The sequence below is a fragment of the Halichoerus grypus genome, chromosome 6, assembly GCF_964656455.1.
Source record: "Halichoerus grypus chromosome 6, mHalGry1.hap1.1, whole genome shotgun sequence".
In the NCBI taxonomy this organism is placed as follows: domain Eukaryota; kingdom Metazoa; phylum Chordata; class Mammalia; order Carnivora; family Phocidae; genus Halichoerus; species Halichoerus grypus.
In genome coordinates, this window is record NC_135717.1 from 93,404,881 (window position 1) to 93,420,916 (window position 16,036).

Below are 16,036 nucleotides of genomic sequence, written 5' to 3' on the forward strand. Positions count from 1 at the left end.
CTGGCTGGCTCAGTCAGTAGAGCATGCAGACTCTTGATCTCGGGGTTGTAAGTTCAAGCCCTACTGGGTATAGAGATTACTTAAAAATAAAATCTTTAAAAAAATAAACAGGGACGCCTGGGTGGCTCAGTCATTAAGCGTCTGCCTTCGGCTCAGGTCATGATCCCAGGGTCCTGGGATCGAGCCCCATGTTGGGCTCCCTCCTCCACGGGAAGCCTGCTTCTCCTTCTCCCACTCCCCCTGCTTGTGTTCCCTCTCTCGCTGTGTCTCTGTCTGTCAAATAAAAAAATCTTTAAAAAATAAAATAAAATAAATAAACATAAGGCTGGCAATTAGAGACATTTTGAAAAAAAATAAAAATAAATTTGCCCCTTTTTTGAGAAAGAGAGCACGTGCACGCTAACGGGAAGGGGGCGTGCAGAGGAAGAGGTAGAGAGAATCTTAGGAAGTACAGAGCTCATGATTCTGAGAAAATGACCTGAGTGGAAATCAGGAGTTGGACGCTTAACTGACTGAGCCACCCGGGCACTCCAATAAATTTGCCTTTTGACTTTAAAAGCCTCAGAGAGGTGGCTGTGTGGCTCAATCAGTCAAGCGTCAGACTCTTGATCTCAGCTCAGCTCTTGATCTCAAGGTTAGGAGCTCAAACCCTGCTCTGGGCTCCACACTGGGCACGGAACCTACTTAAAAATTAAATAAATAAAAAGCCTCAGAAATTGAGTATGTCAAAAGAAAGCATTATGTTGTGTGAAAGATGTTTTGTAGAACTTACTGCTGTTTTAATTTTTAGGTTCCCACTTTCCTGTTGGAGTAGTCCCTCCCAGAACAAAATCACCAACACCTGAATCTTCGACAATAGCCTCCTATGTAACCTTAAGGAAAACTAAGAAGATGATGGATTCAAGAACGGTATTTAACTAGAAGTTAATTTCTAGAAGGATTTTTAATCCTATATATTGTTTTCTCATACATAATTTCCTTTTTAGTGTTTCACCAAAATTTTTTTTACAAACTCTAAGAAAAACTTAGTAATCTTAATTTTTTTTTAAATTATATTCAGGAAATTAGCACTAGGGGACAGACCTACTCAATACCTAATCTAGGTTTGTTTTGATCAGCCTTGAGTTGATATCCACAGTTTGTGGAATATAGCTGCCTTATATTACATTTCTTGACACCTCTAAGAATTTCTTTGATGAGACTGAGAGACATGTCCTTCAGGCAACAAGGTAATGGATTTCCAGACTACCCTGAGTTTAGAGGGCCTTTTAGCTGTGGTAGATTTGGAGTTTGCCAGTCGTCTGGTGACCCTGAGAAATGTGAATTGAGATTGGGAAATAAATTCTGTATTTCACATACTCATCTGAGATCCATTTAATTCAACCTGCTGTAAACCAGTCTAATCTTGGTCATTTTGGGAAGATTATCAGGGTACTTTACTCCTTTTCAACCAGGTAGTCTTAGAAATTTGGGCTGCAAAAGAATTTTTTTTTTTTTTGAGAGAGAGCACAAGTGGGGCTGGCAGGGGAGGGGGGAGGTAGGAGGGGCAGAGGGAAAGGGAGAAGCAGACTCCTCACTGAGCAGGAGCCCAATGCAGGGCTCCATCCCAGGACCCTTGAGATCATGACCTGAGCTGAAGGCAGACACTTAACTGACTGAGCCACCCAGGTGCCCAAGAATTTTTTTTTTTTAAGATTTTATTTATTTATCTTAGAGAGCATGAGCAGGAGTGGGGCAGAAGGAGAGAGAATCTCAAGCAGACTCCAAGCTGAGTGCAGAGTCCAGCACGGGGCTCAATCTCACAACTCTCAGATCATGACCTAAGCCGAAATCAAGAGCCAGATGCTCAACCAACTGAGCCACCCAGGTGCCCCCAGAACTTTTACTTTTCATCTTTATAAATTCTCTACTAATTTGGTATGAAGTAATTTGATAATTTTAAACTTCAAGAATAAAAAGTACTACAAATGATAAGATCTATGGTTATTCTTGAAAGATACTAAACTACAGCTACAAAATATATGCCCAAAACATCTGACAAATTTATATACAAGAAATATATTTTTAATTAGTACAAAATTATAAAGACCTAGAAAGATAATTATTGTAGAATAAAAATTAATGAATTTCTATATATCAGTATTACCATTAGCAGTCATGGTTTTATAATAGTATCATTTGTTCATAGTTAGGCATTTTTTTTACTGATTGAAAGGCTGTTTTCTTTGGAAATTATAATGCTAAAATAAACAGAAAAAGGTTGGCTCAGTTGGAAGAGCATGCAACTCTTTATCTCAGGGTTTTGAGTTCAAGCCCCATGTTGGGTGTAGAAATTACTTAAAAATAAAATCTTAAAAAAATAAAATAAAATTTAAAATAAAAATGCATGTTAAGGGATGCCTGGCTGGTTCGGTCAGTAGAACATGCAACTCTTGATCTCGTAGTCATGAGTTCAAGGCCCACATTGGGTGTAGAGCTTACATTAAAAAAAAGTTAAAATGTGTGTTGAGATGAAGAAGAAAGATATTAGTGGATTTTGTATTCTATAACTATCTTTTTTTAGTACATAACTATCTTAAGTAGTAGAAAATTGTACATAACCAAGTACAGGAAGGAAAAGTATGGAAGACTACACTTATATAATATTGGTACAGGAAAGACCTTTATAAGCAAAATCAGTGCTAGATTAAAATACTTGGAATATAGGGGCGCCTGGGTGGCTCAGTCGTTAAGCGTCTGCCTTCGGCTCAGGTCGTGATCCCAGGGTCCTGGGATCGAGTCCCACATCGGGCTCCCTGCTCGGCAGGAAGCCTGCTTCTCCCTCTCCCACTCCCCCTGCTTGTGTTCCTGCTCTCGCTGTCTCTCTCTCTGTCAAATAAATAAAAAAAAAAAAAAAAAAAAATCTTTAAAAAAAAAAAAAATAAAATAAAATAAAATACTTGGAATATAACAGACAAGTTCCATAATATATGAGGAATGAATATATGTCAGTTATTTTTAAGAGTTTCTTTATGGAAAATATATATGATAATTGTTCAACGCCATAATAATTTATAAATACTAAAACTGCAGTGAGATACTCTTTTCCAGTTATCGCTGGAGAAAAATATCTAAAAATTAACAATATTTGGCATTTAAAAACAGTAGATATTTACTATATGACAACTTGGAAAAGGAAGTTGCAGTGTGACATTTTTGCATAAGAGTAGAAAAGCAAGGAAGGCTACATGTTTGTAGTTACTAAAAATAAAAGGATAAAATAAGAAACTTAATAAAATCCAAAATAAAAACAAAAGGAAAGGGATGCTATAGTAGCCAATTCCCAATCTGTATCTAGAATTTGCTTTTTTTTTAATAGTTTTTTTGGTTTTTTGGTGTTTTGTTTTCCAAAGCAAATGTGTTTTATTTTACATATAAAAGAGAATCACTATCACTTCTGCACATTAAGGCTTTTCATTTTCCTCTCCCTTTTAGTTTTTACTTGAGCTCTTTAAGATATTTATTCTATACAATTGAAAATGGCTCTAGTTGGGGTGCCCGGGTGGCTGTCAGTTAAGCATCTGCCTTCGACCCAGGTCATGATCCCAGGGTCCCGGGATTGAGCCCCGTGTGGGGCTCCCTGCTCAGTGGGGAACCTGCTTCTCCCTCTGCCCCTCCCCCTGCTTGTGCTCTCACGTGTGCGCTCTCTCTCTCAAATAAATAAATAAAATCTTTTTAAAAAAAAAAGAAAATCATTATTAAGAAAGAAAGAAAAAAAAGAAAATGGCTCTAGAGCTATAGCTCCTTCCCTGCAGGCGTTTTTCAGATTGCGGGAGTGCGAACAGATCTTCGAGGGTTTGCCTGATACACTGCTTCATCACGAAGTGCTTACTCCACCCTGGGTTTTTTCAAAAGCAAGCAGCGTCACCAGTGTCTCACAGTCAGTCCCTGCCAACTCAGACCAGAGACATAAAGAAACCGATGGATTCTGTGCCATAGATTCTAGCATATGTTTAATCTTTAAATGTTCTATGATATAAAATAAGCTAAAATTTGCTTATGACTAATATTGAAGTTCTTATTTTGCATTTTATACCAATATTGTTTTACATCTTTAATAAGAAAGTAAGAAGTAAGAATTGGTTATTTAATGTGACTAATGTTTTTAAACCCTTCAGTAAACCATAAAAATGGGTCATATATATATAAAGCTTTTGAATAAAACCATCTGATTTATGGAAAATAATATTTTTATAGTTCTGTTATTGATCACGAACTAAGGATTTTTCTCTACAGGTCTTTTCACAGTAAATGTGTGACTTAAAACATCACATTTTCATTAAAATAAATCTCTGGGGTGCCTGGCTGTCTCAGTTGGCAGAGCATGCAACTCTTGATCTCGGGGTTATAAGTTCGAGCCCCATGTTGGGTGTAGAGAGTACTTAAAGATAAAATCTTGGGGAAAATTTTTAAAAAATAAAATAAATCTCTTATATTTAGAAGCTGTGCCGCTTCCTAGTTTGAGTTTTATACAATTTCCTGTTACAGTGACCATGCATCACCAAATACTTGTGAAGGATAAAACAGTTTGCCTTTCTGGTGTTAACAAACCTCTACTTTTGACTTAGAGAACAAAATGAATGCATTTTAGAACATTTTTTATTCCAACATACTTTTCAGAAGTTATTCTGCATCCTTGTATTCATATGTCTATGTTTAACTTAAAGGAAAGGCCCAGAAGTGCAGTGGAACAGCTCTGTTTGGCTGAAAGTACCCGACCTAGGATGACTGTGGAAGAGCAAATGGAAAGAATAAGGAGACATCAACAAGCATGCTTGAGGGAAAAGAAAAAAGGATTAAATGTTATTGGTGCTTTAGACCAGTCACCCTTACAGAGTCCTTCAGGTTTCAGGGATAATCCATTCAGGATTACCCAGGTATATCTATTGCATTTAATCATTCTTCTGTGTAAATCTAATGTCACTTGACTCGGGATCATGGAGTTACATGATTGATGGATTTTCAAAAATGTCTACAGTATGGATAGTTACTTTATATTATTTAATTCCCATAATAATAAGCTAAGACAGCTTAATCAAATGGAAATAGCCCGGAACTCAAAAAGTCAGAGCTATGTTACTTGTTGGGTGTCCTTGTCCCAGTTGTGGACTCACTCTTCCCTGCTGTAAATCAGATGACGGTATAGCCCATCCCATCGACTTCACAGAGATACTAAGCAGATAAAAGTGCTTTCAGCAACTGTGAAATGCCAAGATAGTCCCCAATTCCCCCTCCAATAAAATGTGTATTACTCTGTGTCCTAATTTAACATGACCTAAATTGTAGTAGGAGAGAGCTTCTACATAAAAGTTCTCAGTCTACTGTTCATCACATCCCAACCCCACCCTTGTAAAGTGATACCATTCCATTTCTTATGATTTGTTTGTTACCCCAATTCATAAATAGAGATAGCAGACTAGGGAGCCTGTTTGAGTGGCTTCTGTCTGGTTGTCCCTGTTAGTACGCATGTATCAGCTGAAAGTGTTGCTCTTCCTTCCTAGAAATCCCCTTGCCATCTAATCAAGAGCTGGCGGGCACTGCTACTAAAGATCCAGCAGATTAACAGTTGAATAATTACACATTCTACAAATTACAGGATGGATGATTAAAAGAGATGAGAAAAAAATGTGTGGAATACTGATATATATATATATTTTTTTTTTCCTCTGTTGGTTTTCATAAGGAAACCTCCTTGTGAGTGAAAACTAACAGGTGCTATCCAGAACCGTACATGGCTTTGTGGTATGAATCTCTGCTATGTATCTTTTGGACAGACTCGAAGAAGGGATGATAACATTAAGGAATTGGATACCGTCATTAAAGAAAATGATGTAAAGCCAAACCATGAAACTCCCGCAGCAGAAATTGTTCAACTGAAAGAAGCAGAACCTCAAAATACGGATTTCAGCAAAGAGGTAGAGAGATTATTTTAGAACAGATATTCCACAGGGGTAGATTTCTGAAGATTAGATCAAGTGGTAAGGTTGAAAATAATTACGTTTCATTTCATTGCAGAGACCATAAGTCTAAGTGAAATGATAGGTTTTGTTTAACTTGAGTGATGTATTCAGCATCAAAAAATGGGTTAATTGAACATTTAAAACATAATCAAGGCTAGAATAAATTACTGTTAACCCCAATTAAAGAATCTTATATCCCAGAGCTGCTAGCTATTAGCAATGTGCATCGTCCCTCTAGGCAGATATTTTTCATATACTTGAATCTAAAGATGTATTTCAGTAACTATTTGACAGGGTATCATTTTTTAACAAACTTCTTTTTTGAATCATTTTTCTTCTTATTCTACAGTTTAAAAAAACTGAGGACATTTTTTCCCAAACACTTTTCAAACCTGAACCAAATGGAGTAAGTTCGGAGGAAGTGATGGATAAAGAGGGAAACCAAGAGAAAATGCCCGAGGATGTTTCATACAGGTAACAATTAGGGAAAGTGACAAAGGAATCACTCCCAAAATTATGTAACAGTTAAGAATGGGGAACTTCGGAGTCAAAAAGTCTTGGATTCCTGTCCCAGCTTTGCTACTTAAGAAATGTAGGATCTTGAGCAACTTACTCCCTAAACTGCAGGTTCCTTACTTGTAAAAATGGGATAATAATAGTGTCTATATCACGAATGTGTTGCGATGATTAAGAAAACACAGGTATAGCACTTAACACAATGCTTGGCACCTAGGAATTCAGTAAGGACCTTTAAAAAGCATAGAAAGATACATAAGCTGTATCAAAATCAGCACCTCAGCATTGCCTGCATGATGGACCGTATAGAGACATCAGAAATCCAAGGTATCTGAAGTATTCCAAAAGCTAGTGTGATACACTATTTATTTTTTAGCTGTATTTCTTAACTGGCCTTCTTATGTGTATGTCCTCAGTCCCACCCTTCATTAGAAAAATTACCAGAGCTGGAAAAAAGAAATGTTGTGATTTAATGTTACTTAGAATGCCTTTATTTCTTCAATGAATAGCAAGATAGAGTTTGAAAAACTTTTGCAATAGCTGATAAGAAAAAAAAACCTGCTGTTTTGTTAATAGGCATAGATTAAAACACATCTAGTATGTTAAAAATCTGTGAGTTTCATGACCCAACAACAAAAAAAAATAGTTTGTTGGCCACTTTGGACAATGGTAAGGAATTGACTTCTTATTCCAAAACCTTTTACATAAAGGCAAAGAGTCAAGTGTTTATCTTGCCTTTCCCAAATAAACTGCAGCCAAAAAGTTTTCGAGGAAATATTTTTCTTTTTAGAAGAATTTCATTCAATAAGGAATGAAAGACTGAGAATATCACTGTTTTGCTAACCCTAATGAAATAAAGGATTTGAACAATATTCCTCAATGGCTGGAAAAGCTGAAGATCTGACAGGGAACTTTGTAGTGAGTGGGTCAAGAAACTTTGAACTCACTGATCATTTTTAACATCACGAAAAGAAACAACCTGTTCTGTGCATGAACCCCACCTAATGAAATATATTACCTTTCCCCCTAAAATCTAAATCTGATCAAGCCTCAAAGTCCTTATCAGTTTATGAAAAATAAGAGGAATATAATCATCAAAATACAGAATGTGGTAAACTATGTAGAACGGATAAACCAGGTTCTTTCACCTAAGTGGCAAAGAATAAAAAGGATGTGTGGGATGGGTTATTTTAGATTAAAGTTAATTTTAAGAAACTTCTCAGGCAAATACAATACATAGACTTCAGATCTGCTTGAAACCGATAACTATAAAATGCTATAATGAGGCAATCAAGAAAATTTGAGCACTGACTGGATATTTGATGACATTAAGATATTATAAATACAAACTGAAGTGTTTATAGATCGAATGATATGTCTGGAATCTGCTTTAAAATAATTTGGAGAGTAGGAGACTGGGAGTTTAGGTGAAACAAGATTGGTAAAACGTGGATTAGCTGAGTGCACAGGTTTCATGTATTATTATAATGCTCTCGTTTTTTTATGTTTAAAAATTTCTATAAAGGGGGGAGAAAAGAGATTACAAGTAAAATGTTAGCAGTTACTAGCTATAGATCGTGGCATCTTCTGTGTGTGGTTAAACATTTTCACAATGATAAATTGGAAGAAAAAATTTTACTGTATTTTTTAATAACAAGTTGTAAAATATCAATCTATTTTCAGTAGCCCTCAAGATGAGATACAGATCATAAATCATAAAGCAGAAAGCCACCCTGAAGAGAATATAAAGGACAATATTCATGAGCAGGAAGAAACTATTGTTTCTTATGAACAAACTCCTGAGGCTTCTAGAGGAAATCAAACGATGGCAGGTAGATATTACACATTTCATACTTTTCTCCCTGGGGTTTCCTCTGAACCTCTGAATTCATATTTTGCCTTCCCACATGCACCTTCAGGAAGGATGCCACTTCTGGAAAGGATGGAAAGGGGACCTCGGCCTAGATCCACAGAGTGTGCTGGCTTGGGGATCACTTCCTTCTCTCTCTCTCACTCTTTCTTCATCTTAACCTTAACACATATACCATAAATTTTTTCTAAAAAGATCTTCCAGAACTTGGAAAATGTACCTGTTTCTCTGAGGCTGGATTCTCAGAATAGTCACAAACCTACCACTTTGGGAACTGTAGAAGATTTAATACCTAAACTAGTATAGGTTTGTTTAGCCACTGCTATAATCCACATCTGGGTTTTTCTTTGATAGAAGATCGTGATCCATAGCACGTCAGAAGATAGGGGCTCCTGGGTGGCTCAGTCGGTTAAGCAACTGACTGACTCTTGATTTCGGGTCAACTCATGGTCTCAGGGTTATGAGATCGAGCCTCGTGTGCTCTGTGCTGGGCATGGAGCATGCTTAAGATTCTCCCTCTCCCTCTGCCTGTCCCCTCACCCTCCCTCCCTCTCTAAAAATAATTTTTTTTTTTTAACTAAAAAATAAAATAACAAAAATGTCTATGCTACTTTCAGGGGTTTTTTTTTTCCTTCACAGATTTGATTTTCTCTTTTTTTCTTTATGATATTTGGGAAGGGATGGGGATGAGGGATCATAAAACTAGTGCACATTATCAGCATTGCTTCTCATAGTCCAATAAGCAAAAAACCATTCTTAATAATCCTCCCTCCTGGGGTACCTGGGTGGCTCAGTGGGTTAAGTGTCTACCTTCAGCTCAGGTCATGATCCCAGGATCCTGGGATCGAGTCCCGCTCGGGATCCCCACTCAGCAGGGAGTCTGCTCCTCCCCCTGCTTGTGCACACACTCTCTCTCTCTCTCGCTGTCTCTCAAATAAATAAAATCTTTTTAAAAAATAGTAATCCTCCCTACTTTGACCCTCCTCCCCATCATTTTGCAAAAGGGCAAATACAGTGAAATTCAATTATTTGGGACTGTTCTTAGGAAGAACATGGGATTCTGGCAGTATTCTCTATAGCTTATATACATATAACATGCAAATTTATGTGATAAGTCGTGTTTCCTTGTAAAAGATATTAAGCACTGTCTTTTCTTTTGCCTCTCTCATTTATAAGGCATTATGCACAGGAATTCTCCCTTTTTTTTTAATTATCAATGACCACTTTCTGTTTTTGTTTTGGCACAACAGCATAAAGTGTGTGGGTGTATTAAAATCACAACATTTAAACTATCGATGGTATTTAGCTGCATGGAACTAGAAAGGCTTTTAAAAGTGAGACCCAGAAGCGCCCGGCTGGCTCAGCCAGTAGAGCATGGGACTCTTGATCTCAGGGTTGTGAGTTCAAGCCCCATGTTAGGTAGAGCGTACTTTTAAAAAAATTGTTTTAATTAATTAATTTTTAAAAAGTGAGACCCAACAGGAGTGATTCATAGGTAGACACCTAAAAATTAACCTCAAAGCCAAAAAAAAGAGGGGGGGGATGACAAGAATTTTCTTTTCCAATTTTGTGGAGGTACAGTTGACATAAAACATTGTGTACAATGTCTAAGCTTAAGGTATAGGAGGAAGAAGAATTTTTAAACAGTCTTCAAGAGACATTTCATGCTAAATAATAATTGTCAATTTCAAAGAACCCAGATACAACTATTAATTCCTTCCTGAAGCATGTTCTTATTTTATGGGATCACAGCGTCCAGATTTCCTTCTCCAGATGTGTCCTAAAGATGTTTACCTTCTTGCATTCTCTTGGTGTGTTTTAGTGCAAAGTCTGTCCCCGTCTCCTGAGTCCTCAGCATCGCCCGTTCCAGCTACTCAGCCGCAGCTCACAGAGGGATCTCATTTCATGTGTGTGTAGTCTCGGAAAAAGTACGTCCGTTACCCTTTGCATTTGTGCTTGAACTTGAGTTTTTAACTGGAGTTCTATTCACTCGTTGGTTTGGTGAACAAAAACTTGAGATTGATCCTGGACTGTGCGTTAGGGATCGCTGGCAGGGCAAGGAGGCTGTGTATTTGGGCCATGGCCAATCACTCAGATCTCCAACATCATCAGCCCTTCCAGTGATTTGCTACGTGACAAAATTTCTCTGTCTCTTATTTCATCGTCCATAAAAACAGCAAAACGAAGAGCGGATGGCCTGTGCCAAGACAAGCCTCACGGTGTTTTGCAGCTGTGCTCCCACTTAGCATTCCTTTCCATAGTCAGATCTGAGAATTCTGTGGAAGCGATTACATGTTGATCAAGTAATGTTTTTTACAGTTCGTGAGACATGTCTACCGCATGGGGAGTCTGTTAATTATCTTAAAGTACAAAGGAGTGTTTGTGGTACGGCCAGCTACATGGAGTCGTTAAGATCTATCAGAAATTATTTTGAAATAATTAATTTTTTTTAAGTAAGGGAGGTCACTACTAAAAAAGCTGTGGGTGGGGCCGGGGAAAGGAGGAATCCTTACTTGAACATTGTTCCTTGGACCACAGTCTAAGACCTAAGAATAATTTCCTAAGGTCTTTTAACAATTTTATAGAAAAATGCTAAATTTTTCTTGCAGTTTTGGACTTGTAGATATATACTCTTTTTTTTACTTTTCAGGAAAACTGAGATATGGAGTCATTTATGCCTTTTTCTGCATTTTTTTCTCATACCATCTATCAGATCTAGGAATATTGTATGCTTTAGGGTTACCACCAGTTTCTGTTAAACAATTATAAGCAGCAAAAATACATAGAGATATTACAAACATTGTTGCTAACATTCTTTGACTTTTAGATTCTCAAAATAAATTAGTACAAATACTAAATTGACTTATCCAGTAGTGCTTATTTTCTAGAATCTTCTTCCATTCATACCTTTTTGTAGCAACTGTAACCTGTGTCCTTTTGTTCATCTGGAAGGATTTATGTCTGTCTTGTCATATTTGTAACTTTTATTTAAGATTATGTCTACATAGAGCCTAGAAGAGGCCTTTGTTTGTCAGTTGGTATTTATGCAGGATTGACATCCTTTCTGGAGTTACAAACCACCGTTTGTTATAGTCTTACCTGTGTCTTGCCTCTGTCACTCAGGCATTTAAACTTTTAACTGACTGTGTTTTGAAGTGACAGTGGCCGCTAGTGACAGAAAAATACCAGAATAGGAATAGTCAGCATGCTTATCTCATTCGTCTTGTGCAAGGACTTGATAGATGGCCTCTGTCCGTCTTAGTGGAGAAGTGTACATTAAAATCCAGTCTCATTATCTTTTGGTTCAATAAACAGGTTACCATTCTTTGTACACAGACCAATGATAATAAAGAATGTTGTCTGACAATAAAGAGTATGTTCAGTTAAAACTCAAGTACATTTCCAGGTTCCTTAAGTTGTTATTATTGGATTTTGTTTCGTTTTACTTTCACTCTAAGAGCCAGTGGCATGACATATTGGAATGGCGTCCAGTTATTGCCGGATATTTTCTAGACTTCTGGCACACAGCCACCTGGAATAGCTAGTGGCACTCAAAGCGGTATTACTTTCTGTCTTCTCACTGTGTGTATGTCATCTCGCTGACTTAGTCTTTTTGGCAGGTTTATATAAACCTTTGGAAAGGTTTATAAATGACGCTGCTGCATAGGCAGCTTAGTATATATCTTAGCAAAGTTACGCAAATCTTTGCTCATTTTGTTGATCTTTTGGATTGAGCCACAAATTTGGTTACTTTTTTTTTTATTCTGAATTGTTATTTAATTGCATTCTTGGCTTTGTGAATTAAACCTATGAAATGACAAGAAAAGGTCCTTCCATTGTATTATGTCTTAGGATTTTCGTGGCCATGCTTGTCAGTTCCGTTGTTATAGAACACTGCCCTCAATTACTTTAGGAAATTGTCACTCATTAATTTTGCAGGTGTCAAGTAATTTTCCCTGTCTTTATTTTTCAGCTATACTGACTCCTGTTGAAACCATTCAAAACTAAAGACATGGACCTTCAGCAATGTGAGAAGATATTGTACAGTATATTTTAAATCTATGAAATTCATAGTTCTGATGCTTTTGGCCACAGAGCATCATTTTATCACTTCTGGAAAATGTTTATTCCAAACAGCTTTAATGGCTCATATGTACACTCCATAATCTCAAGGTTGTTGTTCTGACACCAGCTTGCTGCTATGATTTCAGAGCACATAAGTAAAGGTGCTTTTTTAATGTGCGGTCTACAGCCAGATCTTACTTAGTTGCTGATTTCCAGATTTTGATGTTTCTAAAGTTTAGGTGGATTTATATTTCTTTTTGCTTTTTCAGTACATAAATTTAGTTATTATTTCCAATGAAGCTTGTTTTCCTTTTTTATTTTTTTTTTCTTCCCATTTTGGCTACTGCAATGCTTTGTTTCACACTTGATTTGTAAAAATTTTATATATATATTTAAAATGTGCCATTTTATTATTGCTAAGTGAAGTACGTCCTGTTTTCTGCTATAATTATTTCTCAGTCAGATTGCAGTGTCAGCAGTTACTGCCACACTCTTGTCAGCTTAAACACAAATGTTACCGCTAACTTTTTCTTATTAAAAATACAATTTAAAATGTAGGTATTTTGAAGGACTGGGCTTATACTTCAATTGGGATAGATGTGTACAGCAATAAGCAGGTTTTCAAATCCAGTACTTAGTTTGTGTACAAATGTAATTATGTTCATTGTGTATATATTATACAATGAGCACATGTAAGTATTAAAGGCTACTTACTATTGTTTAAATGCAAATGTTCATATCTCATTTCTTTTTTATCATGTTAAATAAATGTTGATGTTCTTAAATCACTTGTGTTAGAATTTTTGCTCTTCCCATATAAAGTGGAAAGTCTGTGGGGCGCCTGGCTGGCTCAGTGAGTAGAGCATGTGACTCTTGATCTCAGGGTTGTGAGTTCAAGCCCCACATTGGGTGTAGAGATTACTTGAGAAAAATAAATCTTTGAAAAAATAAGTTAATTAAAATAAATGGAAAGTCTGAGACTCAAGGGACTTCTCGATGAAACAGTAGTCTGTTAATCTTACCATTGTAGACAACATCATAAAAAGACCTTCTCTGCCATCCAGGCCGCTCTCCCATGTGAGAGCTCAAGGAACTTGAGGCCCAGGGAGATCTATTTAGTGGCCCAGAGTCACATTATATTTAATGACAGAATTTGGACCAGAACATAGTTTTTTTTCACATTTCCTTGGAGGCCATCAGCTGAAAACTATCGGGCTGGTTTCATTTCTCAAAGTCTTCCACACTTATTTCTATTTGTGTTGTGGAAGCTAGCTTCAAACATCTGCTTTCTCCGCTCAGTGGATTGGGCTTGAAGAGGGGTGTGTGGAGCAGAGGGTTACTTCTCTGACATGGGGAACTAGAAACCGTTTCATCGTCAGAAGTAGGACCCTCAGAGATCATTTTCTCTTACAATACATTCTTAGCAGATGTTCACGCTCTTCAGAATCAATTACATTTCTTTCCTCTATAACCTTTTGTTCATGCTATATATTGTTCCCAGAGTACAAGGAAATTTGATGCTTTTGGATTCCTATATGAAATGGCTGAAACTAAATTGGCACTGGTCAGTCTTTTTTTTTTTTTCCCATGCTATAGTAAAGAGGATTTAGATTTAATTCAAAATGCAGATGTATAAAAATTCATCTGCTCCAAACAGAAACACAGAAAATGAAATGCAAATAGATACAGTCTATATTGTAGGAGGTGAATGAGAAGAGAGGTTAAGATGGAAGGAGAGTGTTCAGTTCACTGTATCCACATAAACAAGTTTATGCATACTGCCTTTATCTGAAGACATCATGCCAAAGTCTTCCAAAGGAAATAGGCTACAGATTATTATTTCCCTCTAGTCACCATATGGTTATTGTTACAGATCTTCCAGTCAGTGTGTTGCAGGGAGAGTGACTGTTGTTCTTTGGTTTTTCCTTGGGTTTTTTTGGTGAGGCTTTTTAAGTCTGTTGTGTATGTGTGGTGTGTGTTACTTTGGCTTAAACACAACATTTTTTTGAACTTTCAAAAAGGAAGAATGTCCCATACTGGAATAGCTAGAAGCCTAGGGAGTTTGGAAAAAACAGTATAGAGTAGTTGTAACTCGGGTCAACATTTCAGAAAGCCAGATGAAAATCCCATACTTGCAAACAATAGGTCAGCACGGGTACTTGTTACAGAATATAGCAAAAGGAACTATTCTCCAAAACTGTGAACTAGATGAATACTCTCTATCTCACCTAAAGCTCACCTTACTCAACTCCTGCTGTCTTATTGGACAGGTGTGCAGAGAGCCCAGGAAGTATGGAGACTTAGAGTAAGGAGGGCGGCAGACAAGCAGGAAAGGCCATTACTCCAAATGCAGGGTTGTTATGGGCGCCACCTTTCCAGCATGGAAGCAAGCTCCAAAGTTTAATGCGTGTCCCTGTTGGGTTGGTTACTCAGACATCACGCCCAAGTCCCCCACATGCCCCTGCCCCCAGTTTATAGAAAGTTCACGGTCTGGGGCTCCTGGGTGGCTCAGTCGGTTAAGCGTCTGCCTTCAGCTCAGGTCATGATCCCAGGGTCCTGGGATCGAGCCCCACGTGGGGCTCCTCACTCAGAGGGGAGTCTGCTTCTCCCTCTGCCTGCCACTACCCCTGCTTGTGCTCTCTCTCTTTCTCTCAAATAAATAAAACCTTTTTTAAAAAAAAAAGACAGTCGGGGCGCCTGGGTGGCTCAGTCGTTAAGCGTCTGCCTTCGGCTCAGGTCGTGATCCCAGGGTCCTGGGATTGAGCCCCGCATCGGACTCCCTGCTCAGCAGGAAGCCTGCTTCTCCCTTTCCCACTCCCCCTGCTTGTGTTCCCTCTCTCGCTGTGTCTCTCCCTGTCAAATAAATTAAAAAATCTTAAAAAAAAAAAAGACAGTCATACTCCCATGGTGGTCAAAAATTAAACATAATCATGAACAAGCAATCTGCAGACTTCTTTGCATATCCACAAAAGTATTTTTAAAAATTATGTTTCCCTTTGCACATTTTAAGTTTGACACCTTTAGTTTTTCATAAGTTGAGATAGTCGAAAAGATGCAATTTTTAGCATACTATCAATTTAACTTTGAAACTTTTTTTTTTTAAGATTTTATTTATTTGAGAGAGGGCGACAGAGAGAGAAGGACCAGGGAGAGAGGCAGAGAGAGAGGGAGAAGCAGACTCCCTCTGAGCAGGGAGCCCGACATGGGGTTGTATCCCAGGAGCCCAGGATCATGACCTGAGCTGAAGGCAGACACTTAACCAACTGAGCCACCCAGGTGCCCCTATCAATTTAACTTTGTAAAATAAAACTGTTAAATCAGTTTTTTTAGTGTATCCAATAGAATATAAATACTGTTTTGATTGTTTCATCATCCATTTTTTTTTTAAGATTTTATTTATTTGACAGAGAGAAGGAGAAGCAGGCTCCCCAGTGAGCAGGGAGCCTGACGTGGGGCTCGATCCCAGGACGCTGGAATCATGACCTGAGCCGGAGGCAGTCAGTAGAGCATGTGACTTGATCTTGGGGTCGTGAGTTCAAACCCCGCCTGGGTGTAGAGCTTACTTTAAAAAAAATAATAATAATTC

The 16,036-nt window shown here is 37.7% G+C and overlaps 1 protein-coding gene across 24 annotated transcripts in view; it reads left to right on the plus strand.

Moving 5' to 3' along the window:
- PLEKHA5 (pleckstrin homology domain containing A5) overlaps window positions 1-13,235 on the plus strand; it is a 238,832-nt gene extending 225,597 nt beyond the window's left edge. For 14 of the 24 annotated variants that reach the window (XM_078075676.1, XM_078075681.1, XM_078075685.1 and 11 more), the window contains 7 exons: window positions 791-909; window positions 4,707-4,916; window positions 5,814-5,954; window positions 6,349-6,473; window positions 8,202-8,347; window positions 10,208-10,313; window positions 12,359-13,235. In XM_078075676.1, coding sequence (XP_077931802.1) covers window positions 791-909; window positions 4,707-4,916; window positions 5,814-5,954; window positions 6,349-6,473; window positions 8,202-8,347; window positions 10,208-10,302 — 836 coding nt within the window. In that variant the 3' untranslated portion in view covers window positions 10,303-10,313; window positions 12,359-13,235. Of the gene's footprint in view, window positions 1-790; window positions 910-4,706; window positions 4,917-5,813; window positions 5,955-6,348; window positions 6,474-8,198; window positions 8,348-10,207; window positions 10,314-12,358 lie in introns of all 24 variants that reach the window. The other 10 variants (XM_078075675.1, XM_078075680.1, XM_078075683.1 and 7 more) reach the window with 1 other exon arrangement.
- Window positions 13,236-16,036: the final 2,801 nt, after the last annotated feature.